Source organism: Gracilinanus agilis, chromosome 2, assembly GCF_016433145.1.
Source record: "Gracilinanus agilis isolate LMUSP501 chromosome 2, AgileGrace, whole genome shotgun sequence".
NCBI lineage: Eukaryota > Metazoa > Chordata > Mammalia > Didelphimorphia > Didelphidae > Gracilinanus > Gracilinanus agilis.
Window position 1 is genome coordinate 677488882 of NC_058131.1, and position 20980 is coordinate 677509861.

General features: G+C 42.4%; 1 protein-coding gene across 1 annotated transcript in view; it reads right to left on the reverse strand.

The window, feature by feature from the left end:
* CCDC33 (coiled-coil domain containing 33) overlaps window positions 1–20980 on the reverse strand; it is a 181312-nt gene that overhangs the window by 53000 nt on the left and 107332 nt on the right. The window contains exon 12 of the mRNA XM_044660257.1: window positions 4518–4592. Within this exon, the coding sequence (XP_044516192.1) occupies window positions 4518–4592 (75 nt within the window). The remainder of the gene's footprint in view (window positions 1–4517; window positions 4593–20980) is intronic.

A 20980-nucleotide genomic window follows, 5' to 3' on the forward strand; every position in this document is an offset into this window, starting at 1 on the left:
TTGGGAAATGGCATTTTGGGAGATACAAAAACCAAAATAGCAATCCCGTTTCCCACCCTGGGCCATACCTTCATCACCTCACCCCTACACCATTTACAATTACCTCCTAAGCAACTTGTTCTCTCTATCTGTTTGTCTATCTATCTATCTATCTATCTATCTATCTATCTATCTATCTATCTATCTATCTATCTATCTATCTATCTATCTATCCATCCATCCACCCATCTATCTTTGTCTATTTGACTATCTAATCTCTCAATTTCTGTTTACCTACTTATCTAAACATCTCTCTCTCTCAAAACATCTATTTATCTATTTCTCTCTCTGTATGTATATATATGTATCAATATATATCTATCTATCTATTCATTCATCCAAATCTATGTATCCATCTGTCCATCTATCTATGTATTTATTTAAGTATCTATATATGTATCTAGATATCTATCCATCCATTCATCCATCCATCTGTCCATCTATGTATCTATATATCTGTCTGTCAGTCTGCCTATCTACTCATCTATCTACTTACACACATATACATATAAGTGTACATTTATATGCAGAATTTGAATTTAAATCTTTCTGATTCTGCCATTTGCTAAGATTTGATTGTGTCCTCCTCAAGGCAGACTATCTTTTGTCTCTTTTTGTATCTCTAGGCTTAGCACAGTGCCCGCCTGTCACAAGTGACCTAGATACATATACATACATACTTATACACACATGTATACATGAACATGGAAACATACATAGGCATGCACACACATGTGAACAAGTTCCCAGTTTTGGCCATAGTGCTAATCCATACTACCAATGAATCATCACTTTGCTTGGTCATTCCCCCTATTCAACAATTCCCAGTTTCCTATCCTATCAAATGCAAACATACCAACCCAGTATTCCCACAAGCTGGTGGTCCTGAGCCTATCTTTTCAGCTCATTATCTATGGTTCTATGCCTCCTCTCTTATGGGTTGATAATGCCCCATTTAGAGTGGTCTTATCTTATTTGGAGCAGAAAGGAAAGGGATCTTAGCTGGTCATTCAATAAACATTTGAGTGCCTACCATGTGCCTGGCACTGTGCTAAGCTCTAGGATTACAAAAGGAAGCAAAAGACAGAATTTGCCTTCAATTCATAATCTACTCAGTTATGAAGAGAGCAGGATGACTTTCAGAACGACCTGAGTTCAAATCTTACTCCCAGATGCTCTCTAGCTATTTCAAGCTGGGCAAATAACTGTTTTCAGGCTCAGTTTTCTTATCTGTAAAGTGGGAATAATAATAATGATGATGATGATGATGCTGCTGATGATGATGATGATTATAGTACTTATCTCCCAGAGTTGTTGGGAAGATGAAATGACATATTTGTAGATCATTTTTTTGCAAATCTTAAGCACCATATGTTAATTACTCTTATCATCTAGTCCAACGGTTCTCAGTACATGGTTCTGGCACCTCTAGGGGTTCCCAAAACCATGTCAGGGGGTCTTGTGAGGCCAAAAATATTTTCCTAATAATAGTATGACATTTTAACTTCTAAGATAGGAAATATCAATAGCTGAAACCCACATCAACAAAAACATTTTTTTAATTTCAATTTAAATTTCAAAAATTAAAGTCCTCAATTTTCAAGAGTTTAAAGGAGTTCTGAGACCAGAAAGCATAGGAAACCCCTGATCTAGTTGACCCCTTTGTTTTAGCAATTCATGGTTGGTTAATAGCTAGCCCCAGATCACACAAATAAACAAGCAGTCAAGTGAGAGTTTCTGTCCCTTTCACTTGTACTCCAAATCCAATGACTATTTGTCTCCTAGGAAGGGACATCTTTTAAAGAATATTCTTGGGGCCACTAGGTAGCTCAGTGTCAGATCTGGAGACGGGAGGTCTTGGGTTCAAATCTGCCGTTAGATATTTCCTAGCTGTGTGACCATTGGCAAATCACTTAATCTCCATTGCCTAACCCTTCTGGCTCTTCTGCCTTGGAACTGATAATTAGTATTAATTCTAAGACTGAAGGAAAGAGTTTAGGAAAATAGAAATTTTTTTACTTATCTCTTTAATTATGAACAGAACATTTATCAACAAATGCAAACATTCCAACATTCAAGAACCAACAAAAGAAGAGGACAATATACCAAACCATGAACATGTTTTTTAAAAGAGTATAATACATTTAACATGGTAATAACAATATTGTCCTGGAGGTTTGGGTCCTGGAAGACTCATTTCATGGTAATTCCCATGCTGGAGACACAGGAGGTATCTAACAACTACTTAGTGACTCACTCATTGACAAAGCACATTGATGGAAATCTGATCCCCAAAGTGGGCTTACTAGTGGATCTGGCCAAGCTCTGGCTTCTTCAGCTGTCCAGCAGCCTTGGCCCCAATCCACAGCTCCCTCTGCCCCCTTTCCTGCAGTGATTCCCACCATGTCCTTCTTTTTTTCCCATCTAACCTTTCTAGTAGAGACAACAATGGACTCTGAGATTCATAGCACTAAATACATCTCTCTCCCTGCTTGGGTCCCACAATTCTCTCTCCATTTATCTACAATAAAATCACCACAAAACTAGGTACAAAAAACCCTTGAAGATGAGGTGGGTGACAGTCTAATTATTTTTGGCTTGCTATTGACTTTTCTTTGGGTTTAGACTGCTTTCTTTGCTTGTATAAAATGGAACTGGGTTACACATGAGTCTGGATTTCTGTATGAGTTGCTTGAGGAGCAGAGGAGTCATTAACTGGTGCTTAGGGGAGCCCTGCGGATGTTGGAGAGAAACCCGGAGCTCCCAATTTCCAAAGCTTCCGGATGATTCTGGGGCCTCCATCAGGCCACAGACCCCACAACTGGATATAGAACACATCTGGAGACCAGATGTGGCTCTGTCTCTAGGCTACACTGTGACCTAGAGACGACTGGAGCAGAGGAAACCACTAAGGGCCAAGGCCCCCAAGATTCCCTCCACCTCCCTAGGGAGAGATGGAGGGGGAGGCAAGTCAGCTGAGTTAGGAATTCCATTGAGGTTACTACCTTACCTTCTCCACCCCCTTCATTCAGCCCGCACACATTTCATCCATCAGCATTAAGCCTTAATATAATGTACTGGCTTGAACTCACATTTGGGGCCTGGTAAAGCAGTATGACCATATAATCTGATTATAAAGAATATTGGGAAAGGAGGATTAGGTCATTTTGTCTGAAATGGGGGCAGGCAGGAGGCCTTAACACTCACTCTTAGAAATGATTCAGGGGTTTGTTATTATTGTTCAGTCATTTTAGCCATGTCTGCCTCCCTGTGATCCCACTTGGGGTTCTCCTGGCAGAGAGAGTGGTTGATTATTTCCTACTCTGGTTCATTTTACAGATGAGAAAACTGAGGCAATCAGATTTAAGTGACTTGACCAGAGTCACCCAGCTAATAAGTGTCTGAGGTTGAATTTGAATTCAGAAATATGAGTCTTCCTAACTCTAGGTCTGGAATTCTATCCCCTATACCACCAGCTGCCCTAATTCAGCGATTAATGAAAGAGTCTTGCCCTGTTAGATTCTGGGTACCACTATCTAGAGAGGAATATAGTTTTCTATCATGTTTCCAATGCCAGTTCTTAGACTTGTGTGGAAGCCACAAAAATACCCATTTATCATTGGGTGAAATGGGCACAATAAGGGCCAAGCGTCTGTCCTTGGTAGTGCTGGGATCACAGTTCATAGTCCTTGAGTTCCTAGGTTGCTCTTAGCTTACCAGACCATTTTTTCAAGGGAATTTCTACTAGACCAAAGCCTGTCAGGATTGGAAGGGCCCTTAGAAATTATCAAGTATACTCCACAACCCAGCTGAATGAGGAAAATGGCACCTACATTATTAGAGAAGGGCCATGATCTTTGGAGCAAGGAGCCCTGGGAAAGGGGACACTATCATTGCTGGAGATTTTGTCTTAATGTGATAGGATGAGGGACACCCCCTCCCCAGGGCTATTGCCTGGATGCTGCCTGGATGTTGCCCCCTTTCTGTTACACTTTCCTCTATTTTTTTATGATTGACTGCATAGTCTGTCCCTTTTTTATAGATGGGAAACACTGAGACCCAGATTTAGAAAGGAAAAGGGGTTGTCAGGGAGCTAGCAAAGAAGCCCTCACTGATAGGAGAGACATGGTGCTACCTTCAAGAACTCTCGGGTGAAGGGAGAATTGGTTCTTGCCCTTGGGGAGACCTTGGTCTGAGGGCTGAGACATGACATGTATATGTCTGTTGGTATGTCTGTAGATTGGTTATTTTTCCTCATTGGACTATTTTTACCTTTGTATCCTCAATGACTTGCATAGTGTCTGGCATATAGTATGTGCTTAATAAATCGTGCTTTGTTGGTGAGTGGCATTCATGCATGTAGGACATAACAGTGTGGTTATTTCCATACCTCTCGTGGTTTGAAAATGCTACCTATTTAAGGTATATAAAATACTTTGAGAAGCAGCATGGTTTAATGGAAAGATGATTAGACTCACATAGTCAGAAGCGTTGGGGTCCCATTCTTTTGGCCTGTCTGCATTTTTCGCTTCTTTCTGCCTCATTTTCCTCATCTGTAAAATGGAGAGAGTAAGACTTACCACTTACCTTACAGGGTTGTTGTGAGAAAAATGCCTTAAAAAGTCAATAAAAGGGGGCAGCTAGGTGGCTTGGTGGAATGAGAGCCAGGTCTAGAGACGGGAGGTCCTAGGTTCAAATCTGGCCTCAGACACTTCCCAGCTGTGTGACCCTGGGCAAGTCACTTAACCCCCATTGCCTAGCCCTTACTGCTCTTCTGCCTTGGAACCAATACACAGTATTGATTCTAAGACAGAAGGTAAGGGTTAAAAAAAAGTCAATAAAGGGGCAGCTAGGTGGCTCAGTGGATAGATACCCAGGCCTAGAGACAGGAAGGTCCTGGGTTCAAATCTGGCCTCAAAAATTTCCCAGCTAGTGTGACCCTAGGCAAGTCACTTAACCCCAATTGCCCTTACTGTCCCATCTGCCTTGGAATTAGTACTTAGTACTGATTCTAAGATAGAAGGTAAAGGGTTGAAAAAAAAAGGGTTATAAAAAAAAGAATAATACACATATAAATGTTACTGTTTCCTCAAAATAACCCTGTCAGGTGTGTAAGGTAAGTGCTATTGTCTCCCTTTGACAAATGAAGAAACTGAGCCTCAGGAAGTAAAGAGGTTTTGCCCACAGTTATATAACTAGTGAGTGCTGAACCTGGGAGTCATGGAATTTCCTAATTCAATGGTCATTGAGTCTAATCCATACCTATAAAGGAATCTCCATTAGTATACATCTAACAAAGAGTCATCCTGTCTCTGCCTGAAGACCTCTCATAAGGTGGACCCCTCAGTGCTCCCAAAGTTACCCATTTCACCTAAGGACAGCTCTTAGCAATAGGAATTTTTTTTTTCTGATTTTAGTCCTATATCTACCTTTTTAAGTTTCCATTTTTTCCGCTTGGTTCTGCCTTGCAGGAAGGAACCCTTTGAGTCTAATCTCACTTGTACCTGGCAGCCCTTGAACCCAGCCCTCAAGCCTCCCTAGTCTTCCTTTTTCCATGTGAAACATCCCCCAGGTCCTCTAGCACATCCATATTTGACACGATTCTCGGCTTTTTGTTGACAGATTGATTACTTGGGCGGTGGATCGATTTAACCATCGTCATTGCCTTTCCCAGCTTATCACTGGCTTTCCTAACCAGCAACACCCAGAACTCAATGGAACACTCAAACTTGAGGCTTCTGACTCCAAGCTCAGTGATCTTTCTTTGCACCACACCAGACTAAAGCAGGAGCTAATAATGCATTTCTCTATGCTCTACAAACAAGTACAAATTAATTAAGTGTAAACAATGTTCTCCAGGCCTGAAAGCAGGCCCCCGTGATGGCTTGTATGGAACAGAGAGGGGTTAATGAGGAAAGAAGGCTATGATGACAACATATCGATGTTGTCTCCCTCTCCCTGGCGAAAAGGCAGTGAGGAGTTGGGCAGGAGAGCAATTGACAGACCATGTCAATAAATCCTCTAATGGAACCTTCTGAGACCTTAATTAGCGGCCCTCATCACTCCTCACACCCTCTAAGACACTGGGGGATGACCAAGCCCTGGCCTGCGCTTTCTTCACCAGACAGATGACATGAGTGTGGAAGGATATTTTTTAAGTCTCATAGAATGTGATTCCTGCTCTGGCCTTGGGTAGAACTATTGGCTACAGGCGCCATCTTGTCCCAGGAGAGCCACCTGGCCGACGTGTTCTTTCTTCATCAATGGCCACCTCAAGGGACAAGATGGGAGGAGTGCTCTGCCCCAAAATTTTTACCCAAGATTAGAGCTTCATTTCTTTGGGGATAAATTCTTGTCCAGGCTTTAGCTATTAGCTACTCTTTTTAAAGGAAAAGATTCTTTTCCCCTTGGAAAGGAGAAGCATTACAACATATTTCTTCTCAGTTTTCCCATTCAGAGATAATAATATGTTATACTATATTACATATAATATTATGCATTAATATTATATAATATTATAATAAAGGGGGAGTGCCTGGGAGTTTGCTCAAGGGCTCTAATTATTTAGAGGATTCTGGCATTACTTGCACTTCTTCAGAAAAAAGAGTTTATCAAATTGTGACCTTCCCCCTTTTTTTATGGCCAATGAGATAATGATTTTTACATTTGTAAATAAAATTTTACTGTATTTTAAAATGTAAAGACCATGCTTTTTTTTTTAACCCTTACCTTCTGTGTTAGAATCAATACTGTGTATTGGTTCCAAGGCAGAAGAGCAGTAAGGGCTAGGCAACAGAGGTTAAGTGACTTGCCCAGGGTCATACAGCTTAAAATGTAAAGACCATTCTTAGCTGAAGTGCCAAACACAATATAGTCTTTGATTCCTGCCATAGAAATATCTGATCTTATCACCTAGTTAGCAAAGGTAACTACTTAGAATAAGAAGGCTCCACGGTATCCTTGTATATGGGGTACTTTGTCTCCCTCTGATGGGGTGATGTCCTATAAGGACTTCCTCCTGTACCCATTCAACTAGAATTGTATTTAAAAATTGATGAGAAGTGGCAGCTAGGTGATTCAGTGGTTTGAGAGCCAGGCCTAGAGATGAGAGATCCTGGGTTCAAATCTGGCTTTAGATACTTCCTGATTGACCCTGGGCAAAGTCACTTGACCCCCTTTGCCTAGCCCCTCACCACTTTTCTACTTCTATAATCTAATGAAGGACGAGGTCACTCTATCCCTTCCTTGCTAGTTCACCCTGACTCCGTTCTAAGACTGATCTGTTTGTCACGATTCCCTGGTGACTTGAATATCTGAGCCCCAGATTCCGTTATCCTTTAACTCCAGTAGATAAAAACTGCCTTCCTGCTAGCCCATTGGACCCTAACTAACTCTGTAGCATACTTAGGCTCTATCTGTACAAATCCCCAGAACAAAGGTAAACTTCCCAGTTCTGGAGAGCAAATTCTTGAGTGGCAATATCCTCCCTATCTGCATTCAGACCTATCTTATCCTATCCATCGTCTTGTCTTCTCTAGCTCTTTGTTTCCTCTTACTATCCCTGGGCTTACCCATGCCACCACCTCCCCCATTTATCTCTACAACACCAAACAGCATTTTCAAGTCCTAATTCTGGTTACACATTCTGCTCTGGTAATACTGTCTTCTCTAAGGCAAGAAAAATGTTGTTGATTCATCATAGTTACCTATTCTGCTGTACCCTTTTCCTCTGCCACTCCCAGGTCTTCTTGGCCTCCTCCTCTATTTCTATATTTAGTATTCTCCTATTTACACATATTTTATTTGGGAGGAAATAAAAGGCTTTTGGCTAGTCTGGCAGTTTTTGCGAGTGGTTTTTCTTTGGATCTTATCCTGAACAAGGAACAGTTCAGAATCGGAAGCCTTGGGTCCTGGCCTTGCCTCATTCCCTGGCATGTCTTTTTCCCCCTTTCATGTCTCACTGATATCCTCCATCCCAACCTCAGATCACTGTGACATCCTCTTTGACCAACATAGAAATCTGTTCAAATAGTTATAAATGTAAATTATTGCACTTGGGTTCAAAAAATCAACTACATAAGCATAGGATGAGAATGGAAGAGGCATGCCTAGAACATTATTCAGTTATGAGAATTTTAAGTCAGATCCAAATGAGGTGGCCATTTTAGGCTGCATTAATTATAGTGTCCAGAAGGAAGGAAGGGATAGTTTCAGTGTAGAGACCACATCCAGGTTATTATGAGTGCCACATTTTAGGAAGTAAATTGGCAAACTGGGAACACTCAGAGGAGAATGATCAGAATGCTGTTGGCTGAAGAAACTAGAGACGTATTGCCAGAGAAGACTTGAGGTATGAGATGTACATGAAAACTGGTTTTAAGTATTTGAAGACCTGTTATTCAGAAGGATGAGGATTGTTCTTCTTAGCCCTAGAGAGTCAGAAGCAAGGAAAGTTGGGTAGAGAGGCAGATTTAAGCTTTATAAGCAAAATCTTCCCAAGAATTATAGTTGGACCAATAGCTTGTCCTCACCATCAATCCAAAGTGAAATGGACATCCTGGGAGGGAGTATATTTTCCCCCTCATTAGAGATCTTCAAGCAAAGTGGAGAATGGGAGGAGGGAAGGGAAGAAGCATTTATAAAACACTATGTGCCACTTAGATAATACCTACTGTGTGCTAAGTGCTTTATAGATCTTATCTAATTTGGTCATCATCTGGATGACCGCTTGTTGGGTATGTTTCTCTCTGTTTTACACAAGAGTTGTTCTAGACTAGGCAATTAAAAAAAACCCTTTTAGAAATGAGATTCCATGCCCAGCTTCTGAATTATGTCCCTGCATTTTTCTTAGACCTTTTTTGCCTCAGCAAGAAAAATCACTATCTCTCTCTCTGCCTTTAAACTTTCATTTTGTCCTCCATCATAGGGGGATGCCAAGAAAAGAGAGCAAAAGCAATTGCTGAGAGGACTCAGAGGGATGGGAAGAGACCAGAGAAGAAAATTAAACTTCATTTGTACATGGGGTCAGGAGAGTACTCAGTTTAATTCAAGAAATATTTAATCAAATGCCTACTGTGTGTAAAGCATAGGGATGCATCTCTGGTGACAGATTCTGTCAAGTCCCCTGGGCAACATCAATTTACCTGGAATGCATTTGGAAAGGCTTGCAATGCTGCCTGCCCTGGACAGGGAAGCTGTAAGAAGTCAAAATAGGCTCCCAGGAACTCCAACTTGCCAGCTCATTTTGACTTAGTCCATTTCTTTTCTTTTCTTTTTTAAAATTTTTTAAACCTTTACCTTCCATCTTAGAATCAATACTGTGTATTGGTTCCAAGGCAGAAGAGTGGTAAGGGCTAGACAATGGGGGTTAAGTGACTTGCCCAGGGTCACACAGCTGGGAAGTGTCTGAGACCAGATTGGAACCCAGGACCTCCCATCTCTAGGCCTGGCTCTCAATCCACTGAGCTACCCAGCTGTCCCCTTCAGTCTATTCCTAGATGGAAGATGGAGTGCATGCATTGAAAGGTAGTTTTTCTAGGCTCTGGTCTAGGACTGAGATGAGAGTGGAGGGTATGGAATATGCCCTTTGGTGTGTCTATTGGGGTGAGCCTATGAGGGAATAACCTAGGGAGAAAGGGAGGAAGGGGCAATGATTCCCAGCTGGCTCTATTTCTCTTGGGTGCCCTCTCGCTGTCACAGCTCTTCCAATCTCCTCAGGCCCTGTTGATCCCTTTGAGTTCAGTCCCACCATCTATGAGGTTGTATGAGCATTCATCTCCAACGCCATCCCAGCTTGGACCACCTTACTCTTAGGAGCTCCTTCCCCCCCCAAGCTAGGAGTTTTTGCAACCAGAGCAAAGAAAGAATGTTAGCATTGGTTTGGACAGTGCTTGTAGGAAGTGGGGGAGCACAGAGAACACTGAGTGGAGTAGGGCTTGGCAGGGAAAGAGCTGAGGAATGGGAGGAAAGCTTAGCATGGTCCTATTTCTGTTCTGTAAGTGTTCTGGCCATCTTTGGGGAAAAATATACTTGGGGTCAAGTGCAGTTATCTGATAAGGGAAGAGAGAGGGAGGGAAGATATTTCCGATTTTCTCTTTGTCCTCTAAATTTCCCACCCTGGAGAATGCCCAGATCCAAGGACCATTTTTGCCCAAACTAACAAATGATTCAAGGTGGGTCAGGTAGATGGCGCAGTGGGTAGAGTGCTAGGCCTGGAGTCAAAAAGACTCATCTTCCTAAGTTCAAATCTGGCCTTGGACACTTGCTAGCTGCGTGACCCTGGGCAAGTCACTTTATCCTGCTTGCCTCAGTTTCCTCAACTGTAAAAATGAGCTGGAGAAATGACTCTAATATCTCTACCAAGAAAACCCCATGAGACACTGTGGTCCACGAGTTCATGAAGAGTCGAATGTGAATGAATGACTGAACTGTGTCATAAGTTACAGTTTACACAGTCCTTTTCATTCATTATCTGAAGTAGGTTGTAAAAGTATTATCACTCCCATTTTACAGACGAGGAGACTGAGGCTTAGAAGATTGTTCTATTGAGGTCACTGCTACTGTCTGTTAGGACCGGGATCTGAACCCACTCCTTTTTGTGTCTCCACACCCTCCTCTTCAGTTCTGAAAGGATCCCCATATGGCAAGGAGTTGTGGAAGCAGCTTCCTCTGGCACAGCCAACTCTCAGTATACATTCTTGTCCCTTGGGGACCCACAATCCCTTAAGCGAAGGTTCAGCTCAGCACCCAGGCTCTCACAAAGCCCGAGTGGATTTGCATATCTGAGAGAAGAAATCTGGCTGTTGCAGCTTATTCCCATCAGAGGCAAGTCCCCTCTTTGTCTGTTTGTGTAAGCCTGGCTAAGGGCTGGAGGATAATTAGTCCCTGGTGTTCAGCCTGCACCTCCCTGACCCCCCTCCCTCTGCCTCCCTTTGAAAGATTTAAAGGCACAGCTTCCACATCCCAAGCCCTCCTCCTCCTCCTCATCCAGGAGAAATGCACACCCTTGGCTGGAGCCCCCCAGGCCTTTTCTCCAGGGGGTTAAAGCCTTCTTCTGGTGCCAGCTTGGTCATCCATCCCCTCCTTCTTCCTGATCTTGGGTGGATGATGGCTGCTGGTGGGGCCAGAGCAGCAATTAATTGGTATTTTATCTGATTAAACTAGGGCTGAATTGCCCAGTCCCAGGTGACACAATCTCTGGGTCTGATGGTATCTTTCACACCAAATATAAGAGGAAGGGGGAGGGGACATTTACGGGTTCTCTTAGCCAATGTAAGGAGTTAATTGGATTGTATCAAAAAGCATTTAATCTGAGCAGAGGAGCCCACTACGATAAAGATGTTGTTGGAGCTCACATTCTGGGGAAGTGGCTGGAGGGGGGAGGGAGGCATCCTGCCCACTCAGGGCTCTGATGTGGTATTTAATAGGGAAATCAGGAAAGCCCTGTGATTAACAGCTCAGCTCCCCCAACAGCCATGTTCTTACCACCAGGTGGGCTCTGTTCCCTTGTCTGTCTGTTCTAGGGAGATAACACTCGGAGACCAATCATTGGGCTAGAGCTGCTATGGACAGAGGAGGGAGATGGGAGCCCATTCCTCTTTCCTTATTCCAGCTGTAGGTCAGACAGGGTAGACTGAATGTGGGGGTGGCATGGAGGGGTGGCTGGTAGCCTTCTCTTCTGAATAAGTAGGGTTGTCCAAGATGGCTCCTCCCAAATGATCAGATGAAGGAGAGAGAAGCAGGCACTATAATGGAGAATTGCTCACAGAAGAAAGAATAAAGGATTCGGACCAGGAGATCTGGATTTTAGCCAATACTTCATCTTGGATGAACTATGTGATCATGTGATCATATGTCATAATCTGTGACCTAGTCTGAGTCTGGCTTCTCATGCATGAAGTCAGGGGTTTGATGGCTGCAAAAGTTCCTTCCAGTTCCCAAGTTCTTTTGTTATATGACTCTTTGGCTGAGGGTGCTTCTTCCCTGAATATCATTCAATGGAGAGTAGATGGTCTCTTATTACACCCTGATAAGAGTGCCTTTCCCAAACCTACATTTTCCCATCTGTCCAATGGAAGAAATGGCACCTGTCCATCCTACTTCACACAATTGTGATGGGCCAATTCAGTGCTGGAGCACCAGAGCAAGCTGACCTATTCGGATCTGTTCCCAGGTGGTTGCATACTCCCCTCTGATAGACTTGGAATAGTGACCCCTACCAGTGGGAGCCCTTGATGTTCCAAGAATACAGACAGTCCATACCTCCTGAGCCAATCTTGGAGGAGCTTATCCCAAGGGAGACATCCAAACTTATACACAAAGGTGAGGGAGGATGAGATCCCCAAATACCTTAGGTTGAACAAGCTCCAATTCATACAGTGCATTGCTTTTGAAACAGTAGTGTTGCTGAGACAAGCTGTTGGACCACATCACTGATTATGGTGGTTCTTATAGGCTGACTTGACTTTGAGAGCATGTGTTGGGGAGGGAATGTGTCAGATGATAGGAATATGCTCCAGGGGCAGCCAGGTAGCTCAGTGGATAGAGAGCCAGGCCTGGAGATGGGAGGTCCTGGGTTCAAATCTGACCTCAGATACTGCGTGACCCTGGGCAAGCCTCTTAACCCCAATGCCTAGACGTCACCACTCTTCTGCTTTCAAATAGATACTTATATTGATTCTAAGAGAGAAGGTAAGGATTTTTTTTTAAAGAATATGCTCCAGATGCTATTTTCCTCTTTCCTTATTCCTCCATCAGAGCAGTATTTTGGTCCCAACATGTTTGTTTGGTTCTTGCTGATCCCAGAAATGGGTGCATATAGATCTGCTTCCTGTCTATTAAAAATCAACATGCCAACACTTCAGTATAGGGGAGTGGGATGTTTCCCTGCTGAGGTTGTTAGGTGTTGACATTATTGACACCAGGAACCTCTGATTCCTATTCAAGAATTGGAGGATTTGAGTCCATCTCCATTCCTAATTCTAAGCTTCTCTATCACTCAGAAAATCCTCTTTGGAGTGTTTATCCCTTTCATCCCCTTCCACCTCAGGGGGAATGAAGCTATCTGAAAAGCATTTCTCTGGGGCAGGAGAATCTGGATAAGAGAAGGGGCTTGAGTGACTCTAGGAAGGGAATTGGAGTGGGTTTTGGGGGTGGGAGGAGAACATAGGTCAGTGCTAGGCTGGGGGGAGGATTGAGTGAAAAACTTAGTGATTTCTTAATTTTGCCTAGGACTGTCCAAGGCCAACGCTGGCTACCCAGACAGCCTTCCCACCCCCATCCCTTTTCCTAGGAGCTTTTATTGATGACTCAATCACCCTGCATTTTATGGCCACATCATCCCCCGTTTTATTTACTGAGATAACCTCAAACCTCTACCCGACTATTTAATCAAGGAACAGGGATGGGTCAATATCACAGGACAGACACCCTTGTACCTCCCCCTTTCTCTAAGTCATTTGGGCTAATGAACTGTGAAAGTCTAACAGCTTCCAACACACGCCCCCTTTCTCCCCTCCCCTCCACCACACACACACTCACTCACTCCAGTCCAGTTTAGCTCCCTGTCATTTAGAAGTCCGATTCTTCATCCTCCTACTCTTCTCACCACCACCCTCATCTGCCTACTTTCATCTGCCACTACCAACCATTCCCCTTTCTATCCAGTTCTGGGCTCTGGAGATTTAGGACTGAAGTAAGTACTGGTTTCTTTGCTTTGGTTCTCCCCTGGACAGTATTTTCATTTTCTAACTTCACCAAAGCATTTTCACATAGTGGATAGAACAATGGATGTAGGTTTGAATCGTCTCAAACATATACTGTGTTACTTCAGGAAAACCATGCAAACTCTCAAGTTTTTTTTATCTGTAAAATAGGACTATTAATAGCACCTATCTTAATGGGTTGTGGTGAGAATCAGCCGAGATAATGTATATAAGGTGTTTTGAAGACCCTAACTCCTGCATTTATCTATTATCTATTATCATCTATTAGCTAAATCCTCATGATAATTCTGGTATCCTGCTCTTCCCAGCTATTAATGCTCCCCCTGTTATCTGTCTCTCTCTCTGTCTCTGTCTCCCTTTTTCCCCATCTCCCTCTCTCCCCCTCTCTCATTCTCCCCCTCTTTCTCTCTTTTCCATCTATCTATCTATCTATCTATCTATCTATCTATCTATCCATCTGTCCATTCATTCATCCATCTATCCATCTCTATGTATATATTTACACACATAGACATGTATGTTCAATTATTTCAGTTATATCTGATTCTTAATGGCCCCACTTGGGGTTTTCTTAGCAAGGATACTAGATTGATTTACCATTTCCTTCTCCAGCTCATTTAATGGCTGAGGAAACTGAGGCAAATAGGATTAAGTGACTTCCCCAGGGTCATATATATGTATATGATTCTCCCAACACAACTACTCTTCCTTAATTTCTGGCTTTAAGACAGTTCTGTTCTGTGGCACCCATGGATGATGGATGTGCGAGATTCCTCCATTTTCCCCAAATGCACCAAAGAGAAGAGTCAGTCCTTTTCTGCTTATTTCCCATATGACCCAGACAGAGGTTGTGTGCTATCATAAAAAGATCTCTGGACTGAGTCTCCGGACACATGGATTCTAGTCCCAGCTGCATGACCTGGGCAAGTCATTTTATTTCTCTTGATTTTAGTCTCCTAAATTATAAAATGGAGAAACACACTAGGTCCTTCTAACTGCAACTGGTCTCTGTCTGAAATTCTCTCACTTCAGGAGGACATTGAGGCACAGATTTGCCCAGGATGACAGCAATAAATAACACTATCAGATTTCAAACCCATGTCAAGAACCACAGAATCTCAGAGCTCAGAGGGATCTCAGGGACCATCCAGTCTGACTCATACATGCCTAAGACTCACATCTAAACAATATCAAATAAGTGAAGAACTTCCCATCTCCAGAGGGAGCCAACCTTTCCCACTTGTAGATAGCTCTGCTCTGTTAAGGGATTTCTCCTTCCACCAAGCCCCAATCTACTTCTTTACCATTTCTACCCATTGCTACTAGTATTGCCTTTTGCAACCAAGCAGAGAATCCCTCTTCTATAGGACAATCCTTTCAATAGTTGAAGACAGAGATCATTCCTTCAGGTCATGAATGCCCACGTCCCAGGACCCATCCTGATCTCCTTATAGCAAGCTGGCTAGTTCCTTTACTACTCTATTCACCCTCCTCAAGGCAAGCTCCCACTTGTCAATGCTCTTCCTGAATGTGGCTCCCAACCCTGGACACAGTGCTCCAAAGGAGGACAAAAGAGAGGCTCCCACTTCCTCAGTTCTACAAATAGCTATGCCTTTGACTCCGAGATCAGTGCCCCTTCCCAATATACCATGCTGTTCCTTTGTGCCCTGCCATCTTTCTGTATTGCTTGTATAATTGAAGAAGCTAGGCTTTCTGTCTCTGAGATCCTCAGTCCATCTTTTCTCTGTCTCCATTTTCCTATTCATGGGGACTCTGATTGGCTAATGAGAGCCATTACAAGAGGACATGGGCTGTGATGGCTTTGCTCATTCTCATATTCCCCCATCAACCCTTATTGTCTGCTCATCACCTCTCTTTGTCTACAAGTACCTCATTTCAAGGCTAACTCTAATCCTCCTACCCCCTCCCTTCAAATCCAATCACGAAATTGACTAAGGGGTACATAAGGAGACAGTGAGGCCTTGTGGGGAGAACTGAGAAGCATTGCTTGGACTGGCCCCTTCTGTGTCTGGATTTCTCCCTTTCTTTCTTGTTCCTGGTGGCAATGGAATATGCTCATTTTTTTCCCTTTTAAAAATGTTTTATTAATAATCTTTCTTTTTTCCTTTCCCCCATTTTCCTTTTCCCTTCTCTTTCTTTAATGTCTTTCTCTTCTCTGCTGTCTCTTTCTCTGTCTTTGCCTGTGTGTCTTTCATATACAGAGTTATTTCCCAATGACACCCTCCTGCAACAAAGCCCTCTTATAATAAAGGAACATATGTTAACTCAAAGCATTAGCTGTGTCTCACATTGTGCTTGTCTCTCTGTCCCAGGAGTCCCTTACCTATCTACCAAGAGGATTCTGAGTGGACATTTCCTGATAGGGAAGGAACATTAAATGTCTGAGCATCTAGAACCTCAGACACCACTGGCTTTTCTTGAGGATCAGGAAGTAGAGAAGGACTGAGAGAGTGAGAGGCCACCCCAAACTCATTCTAAGTGAATGTTTCTGATTACCAAGGGGTTCCTAGAAGGATACTTGTATCCAGGGAGGAAGTGTATCCTGGGAACAGAGAATAAAAGGTTAGGAGGAAAGAAAGATTTGTGAGCATCTCCTGAGAAAGGAATGACAACATTCAACACTAGTAAAAAGGAGTTCCCAGGGAACAAGTCTGTAGGGAAGGAGAAATGGAATGATGACTCTGGTTTCAGACAGAAGAGTATCTGCTTTGGGGCCAGAATAGAAGTGATATCTAGGAGAAGACACAATTCAAAGTCAGATAGGAGAAGACACAATTCAAAGTTAGAAATATTACTTATTATCCATAGCTAGTGTCTAGAAGGGGCATTTAGGTGTTTTAGTGAATAGAGTGCCAGGGCTAAAGTCAGGAACATCCATTTTTGTGAATTCAAATCTAGCCTATGATACTAAAACTGAGCAAGTCACTTAACTCTGTTTGCCTCAGTTTCCTCATCTGTAAAATAAGATGGAGAAGGAAATGGCAAACCACTCTGGTACATTTGCCAAGAAAACCCCAAATGGGGTCACAGAGAGTCAGACACAACTAAAAAACAACAGTGGCCAGCAGGGAACAGAAGGGGATCAGAAGAGAAGGAATTCATCAAATTAAGAATGGCTAAACACATTGTGCTATGTGAATGGAATGAAATATTAGTGATTAGTGCCATAAGAAATGGCAAATGTGATGAATTCAGAGAAGCACTAGGAGATTTATTTGACCTGATGTTGAGTAAAGGAAATACAATGGGGAAAACAATCTACAAGATAGCTATAACATTGCAGTCAGTGAGAACAGAAAGTGGAAACTAAACGCTGTGCAATGGTGATGACCAACCTTGTCCTTGAAGAAGAGATATGAGAACGTATCTCCCTCACCTCTAGATAGAGGGAGAAGACTATGGGCATAGAATATTGTATATACTATAACACTCAGTTGATGTGATAAATTTGCCAATTTTTTTTCTTTCTTTTTTCTTAATCTTGTTACACTTAGTGACACATATTGACTGGGTGGCCTTGGATAAGTCACTCAACTTCTTAGTGCTAAGTTGCAGCAGAGATACCAACCTGCATTTGTAAAGAAAGTTTCTTCACCTGAATATTCTCTGTAATAATGAGATGCCCCATGTCCATTCCCTAACCCTACCTCTATCCCTATACAAGGGATGGTTCTCTGCATAGCTTAGGGAAAAGGATTATCATTCATCCTTTACCTAGACAGCTTAGGGGAGAGGCATATATTCAGAAACTCATATAAAAGCAAAAGATATGAGTAAAAATAACATGTCAAAAAACATGAGTTTTAAACAGCCAGGAAGAGTGAGGCTAGATGACAAGTAGCAAGTAAGGATTATGTGACCCCAGAATGGGTAATTGGAATGTTCTAGTAAAGTGACTAGGGCTGTGCGAATTAGAGCAGCAAATATTTTACCGTTTTTGTATAGTCCCATAATCCTGTGCTCAGTTGTGATCATTGCCATTAAAAGAGACTAGATATTCCTTTGCTTATTTTTTATTCATTCATTCATTCATCCCCTTTTTTAACCAATACTTTTTTTAACCCTTACCTTCTGTCTTAGTATTAATTCTTAGACAGAAGAGCAATAAGGGCTAAAAATCAGGGTGTTAAATGATTTACCCAGAGTCACACAGCTAGGAAGTGTCTGAGGCCAGATTTGAACTCAAATTCTTTCCTGACTCCATGCCTAACACTCTATCCACTGTGCTACCAAGCTGCCCTACATTCAGCACTTTTAAAGACTTTTGATGTTTCTTCCAGTTACAAATGTATAAACTTATGACTCTATCCTTCATGACTCGGAGTAAGTCACATCATCTCTATGGGCCTCAGTTTCCTTATCTGTCAAATGAGAGGATTGTGCCAAATGATCTCTAAAGTCTCTGCTAGTTCTAAACTCATCAGCCTATAAAAGTCTCTAAGTTGTGGTCTTGGTGAAAGATTTTATCCCTTGCCCTTCAAGCAGCCAAATTTACATTTGGAGATGGAACAGAGGTTACCTCAACCTATCTGATGATTTAGGTACTTTGGTATTTCTCTAGAGATCAGTGAGAGTGACTGCAGTTGAAGAGACTCATAGGAAGTATGGAAGAAGAGTTAGAGGGGACAGACTAGTTGGTCATGGAAGGGTACAAAGACAGGTAAGGAAGAGCCAAAGACCAAACCAACAATTCTGTCTCTTTTCATGTCCTTTTATAGTCTGAACTCTTAAGGTCTAGTATTTTTTTTGTTTCATTTTATTTTATTTTGGAATTTGGAATTTGTATTTAATTAATTTAGAATATTTTTACATGGTTACAAGATTCATGTTCTTTCCCTCCCTTTTCCCCACCCACTCCTGTAGCCAATGTACAATTCCACTGCTTTTTACATGTGTCATTGATCAAGATAAGGTCTAGTTTTTAACTTGTCTCTCCTTAGACCTTGTGGCTCCTGGCTTTAACTGCCCTGCCCTGCACTCCACCCTCCAACTCCAGCCCCATCAGCTTTCCTGTTCCCTCATTTGGACTTAATCATATTTCAAACCTGATCTTATCAATGTTGGGAATACCAGAAAGGAGTCATTCAGCACCATGGACATCACTCAATCCTTGCCCTTGACTAGCCCAAAGGCTAGACTCTGGGAAGTGCAGAGTCCCCTTGAAGACTTCTATGGGCCTCCTGGTGCATCAGAGAAAATAAATTGGCAAACATTTAATCTCTTTGCAAAGTGAAGCAGGGCTGTAAATATCTATGTGCTCACAGCTGATGATTTATGGGAGTCTTTTATTAATCTCTTTAGTCTTGGGTGATGGATGCAGGGGGAGAATGGGCCACCAGAGACTCAGCTTAACATAGACTCTGAAGGCTATTGTATCTACTTCAGAAAAGGGGGGCAAAGGCCTTATAGGAGAGAGGACTCCACTCTAGGGAAGTGATTATGTCAGTCCCTCGAGTTTCCCAGTGTGAGGATAGCATCACCCCTTTGGAAAAGACTAGAGGGCTTGTAGGAATGAATGTGTCCTCTTCTACCTTCCAAGCCCTCTTCTACACACACAAATCAAAGATTAAGAGATGAAGAAATGGAGGTCCAGAGTAGGGAAGTGACTTTGGCAAAAGTCACATAGGTAGTAAGGAGCAGAACAGATCCAGGTCATCTGATATCCAATCTAGAATCCTTTCAACTAGGCCATGTTGCCCATCCTTTTCTCCCTCATGGCCCTCAAGAATCTTTTGAACCAGTGAAGATGATGACTTTGTAAGTTCATGGGGGCAGATATCTAGGGGATGTATATGGTTATTGGAACTTTTATCATGCATTCCACAAGCATTTACTGAACTTTTCCTATAGATTAAATCCATTTGGTCTAGGGCAGTGATGGGCAAACTACTGGCCAGAGGGCCAGATGGGAGGGGCCTGAAATGTTCTGTCCTACTGTGGGATATTGTTCCTAATCTAACAAATACAATGAGTAGGATACAATACAATGAAACTTCAAAAGAGTTGCCTTAGAAACAGACTGACATAGGAGCATTTCCTTTCCTTTGGCCCCCTCTTTAAAAAGTTTGCCCATCACTGGTCTAGGGGAAATCAGATCAACTGACCCTCAGGAATTGAAAAAGCCAAGCTGGAGACAGGACTCCCATACAAGACACAGAGAAAATCTCAGGGCAGTTTGTGAATAAAAAGTGCCATAATGTAGGGTCTGGACTCTATGTTCCATAGGTGGTCAGAAAAATAAGAAGTCAGAGAGTGTGGGAATGGTCAGAGCGGGCTCTCTGGAGGAGATGGGCCTGGAGCTGGGGTATAAAGAATGGGTAGGATGGGAAAAGGCAAGTTTAAGAAAAGAAAGAATTCCAAACAGAAAGAACAACATGAACAAGTGGATGAAGGCTTAAATAGGCTAATCATGTGCAGGGGATAGTGAAAAGACCTAGCCTAGCTAGAATAAAGCAAGTATACTAGTCAAAAATGAAAGATAAAGTTGAATAGGTTCAATAGTGGAGGGCATTGAATGTCAGGTAAAGGATTTGAGATTTTATGCTGGAGACAGTAGGGGGCTCCTTAAGGATCTTACTAAGCAGAAGAGTGACATGTAAAATACTTATTCAGGGAAATTAGTTATGAGCCTGCGTATGATGGTTTGCAAGGGGGAGAAACTGGAGGTAGGCAAACTATCTAGGATACTTTTGGGGTAAGTGTAAAGTAATGTTAAACTGGAAAAACACAGAACTATTAAAATAGTCAGAAAAAAACCACTTTTTAATTAAGGAGAAGGGGTGTGTGCATTAATAGGCTTTCCATTTAGAGGTGCATGCCTGATACAAAGGGGAAAACTTCTAAGATAAAAGTAAATTTAGCATTTGCTTAGCCCCACCTAACTGAGATTGTCATTTACCTTAGGTCTAATATTCAGTCTGAAATTGCAAGTCTGAGATTCCCTTCAGGGTGGATTCTCACTGGAACAAGGACAAGCTTTGGGGTCTCCAACTTACAGGCTAATCTTAAAACTTGGGGTTCATCAGATCTTTCTAGGCTACAAGTTTGAGAGTTTCTAGATTCTATTTTGATGGTAATAATGAGGAATAATTTCTCTGGGCTTCCATGTCCTCATCTGTAAAATTATGAGTTTGGACTAGATGATCCTGTGGAGTCCTTCATACTCTGCCTCCAGTCTATCTTCTTCCTTCCCTTCC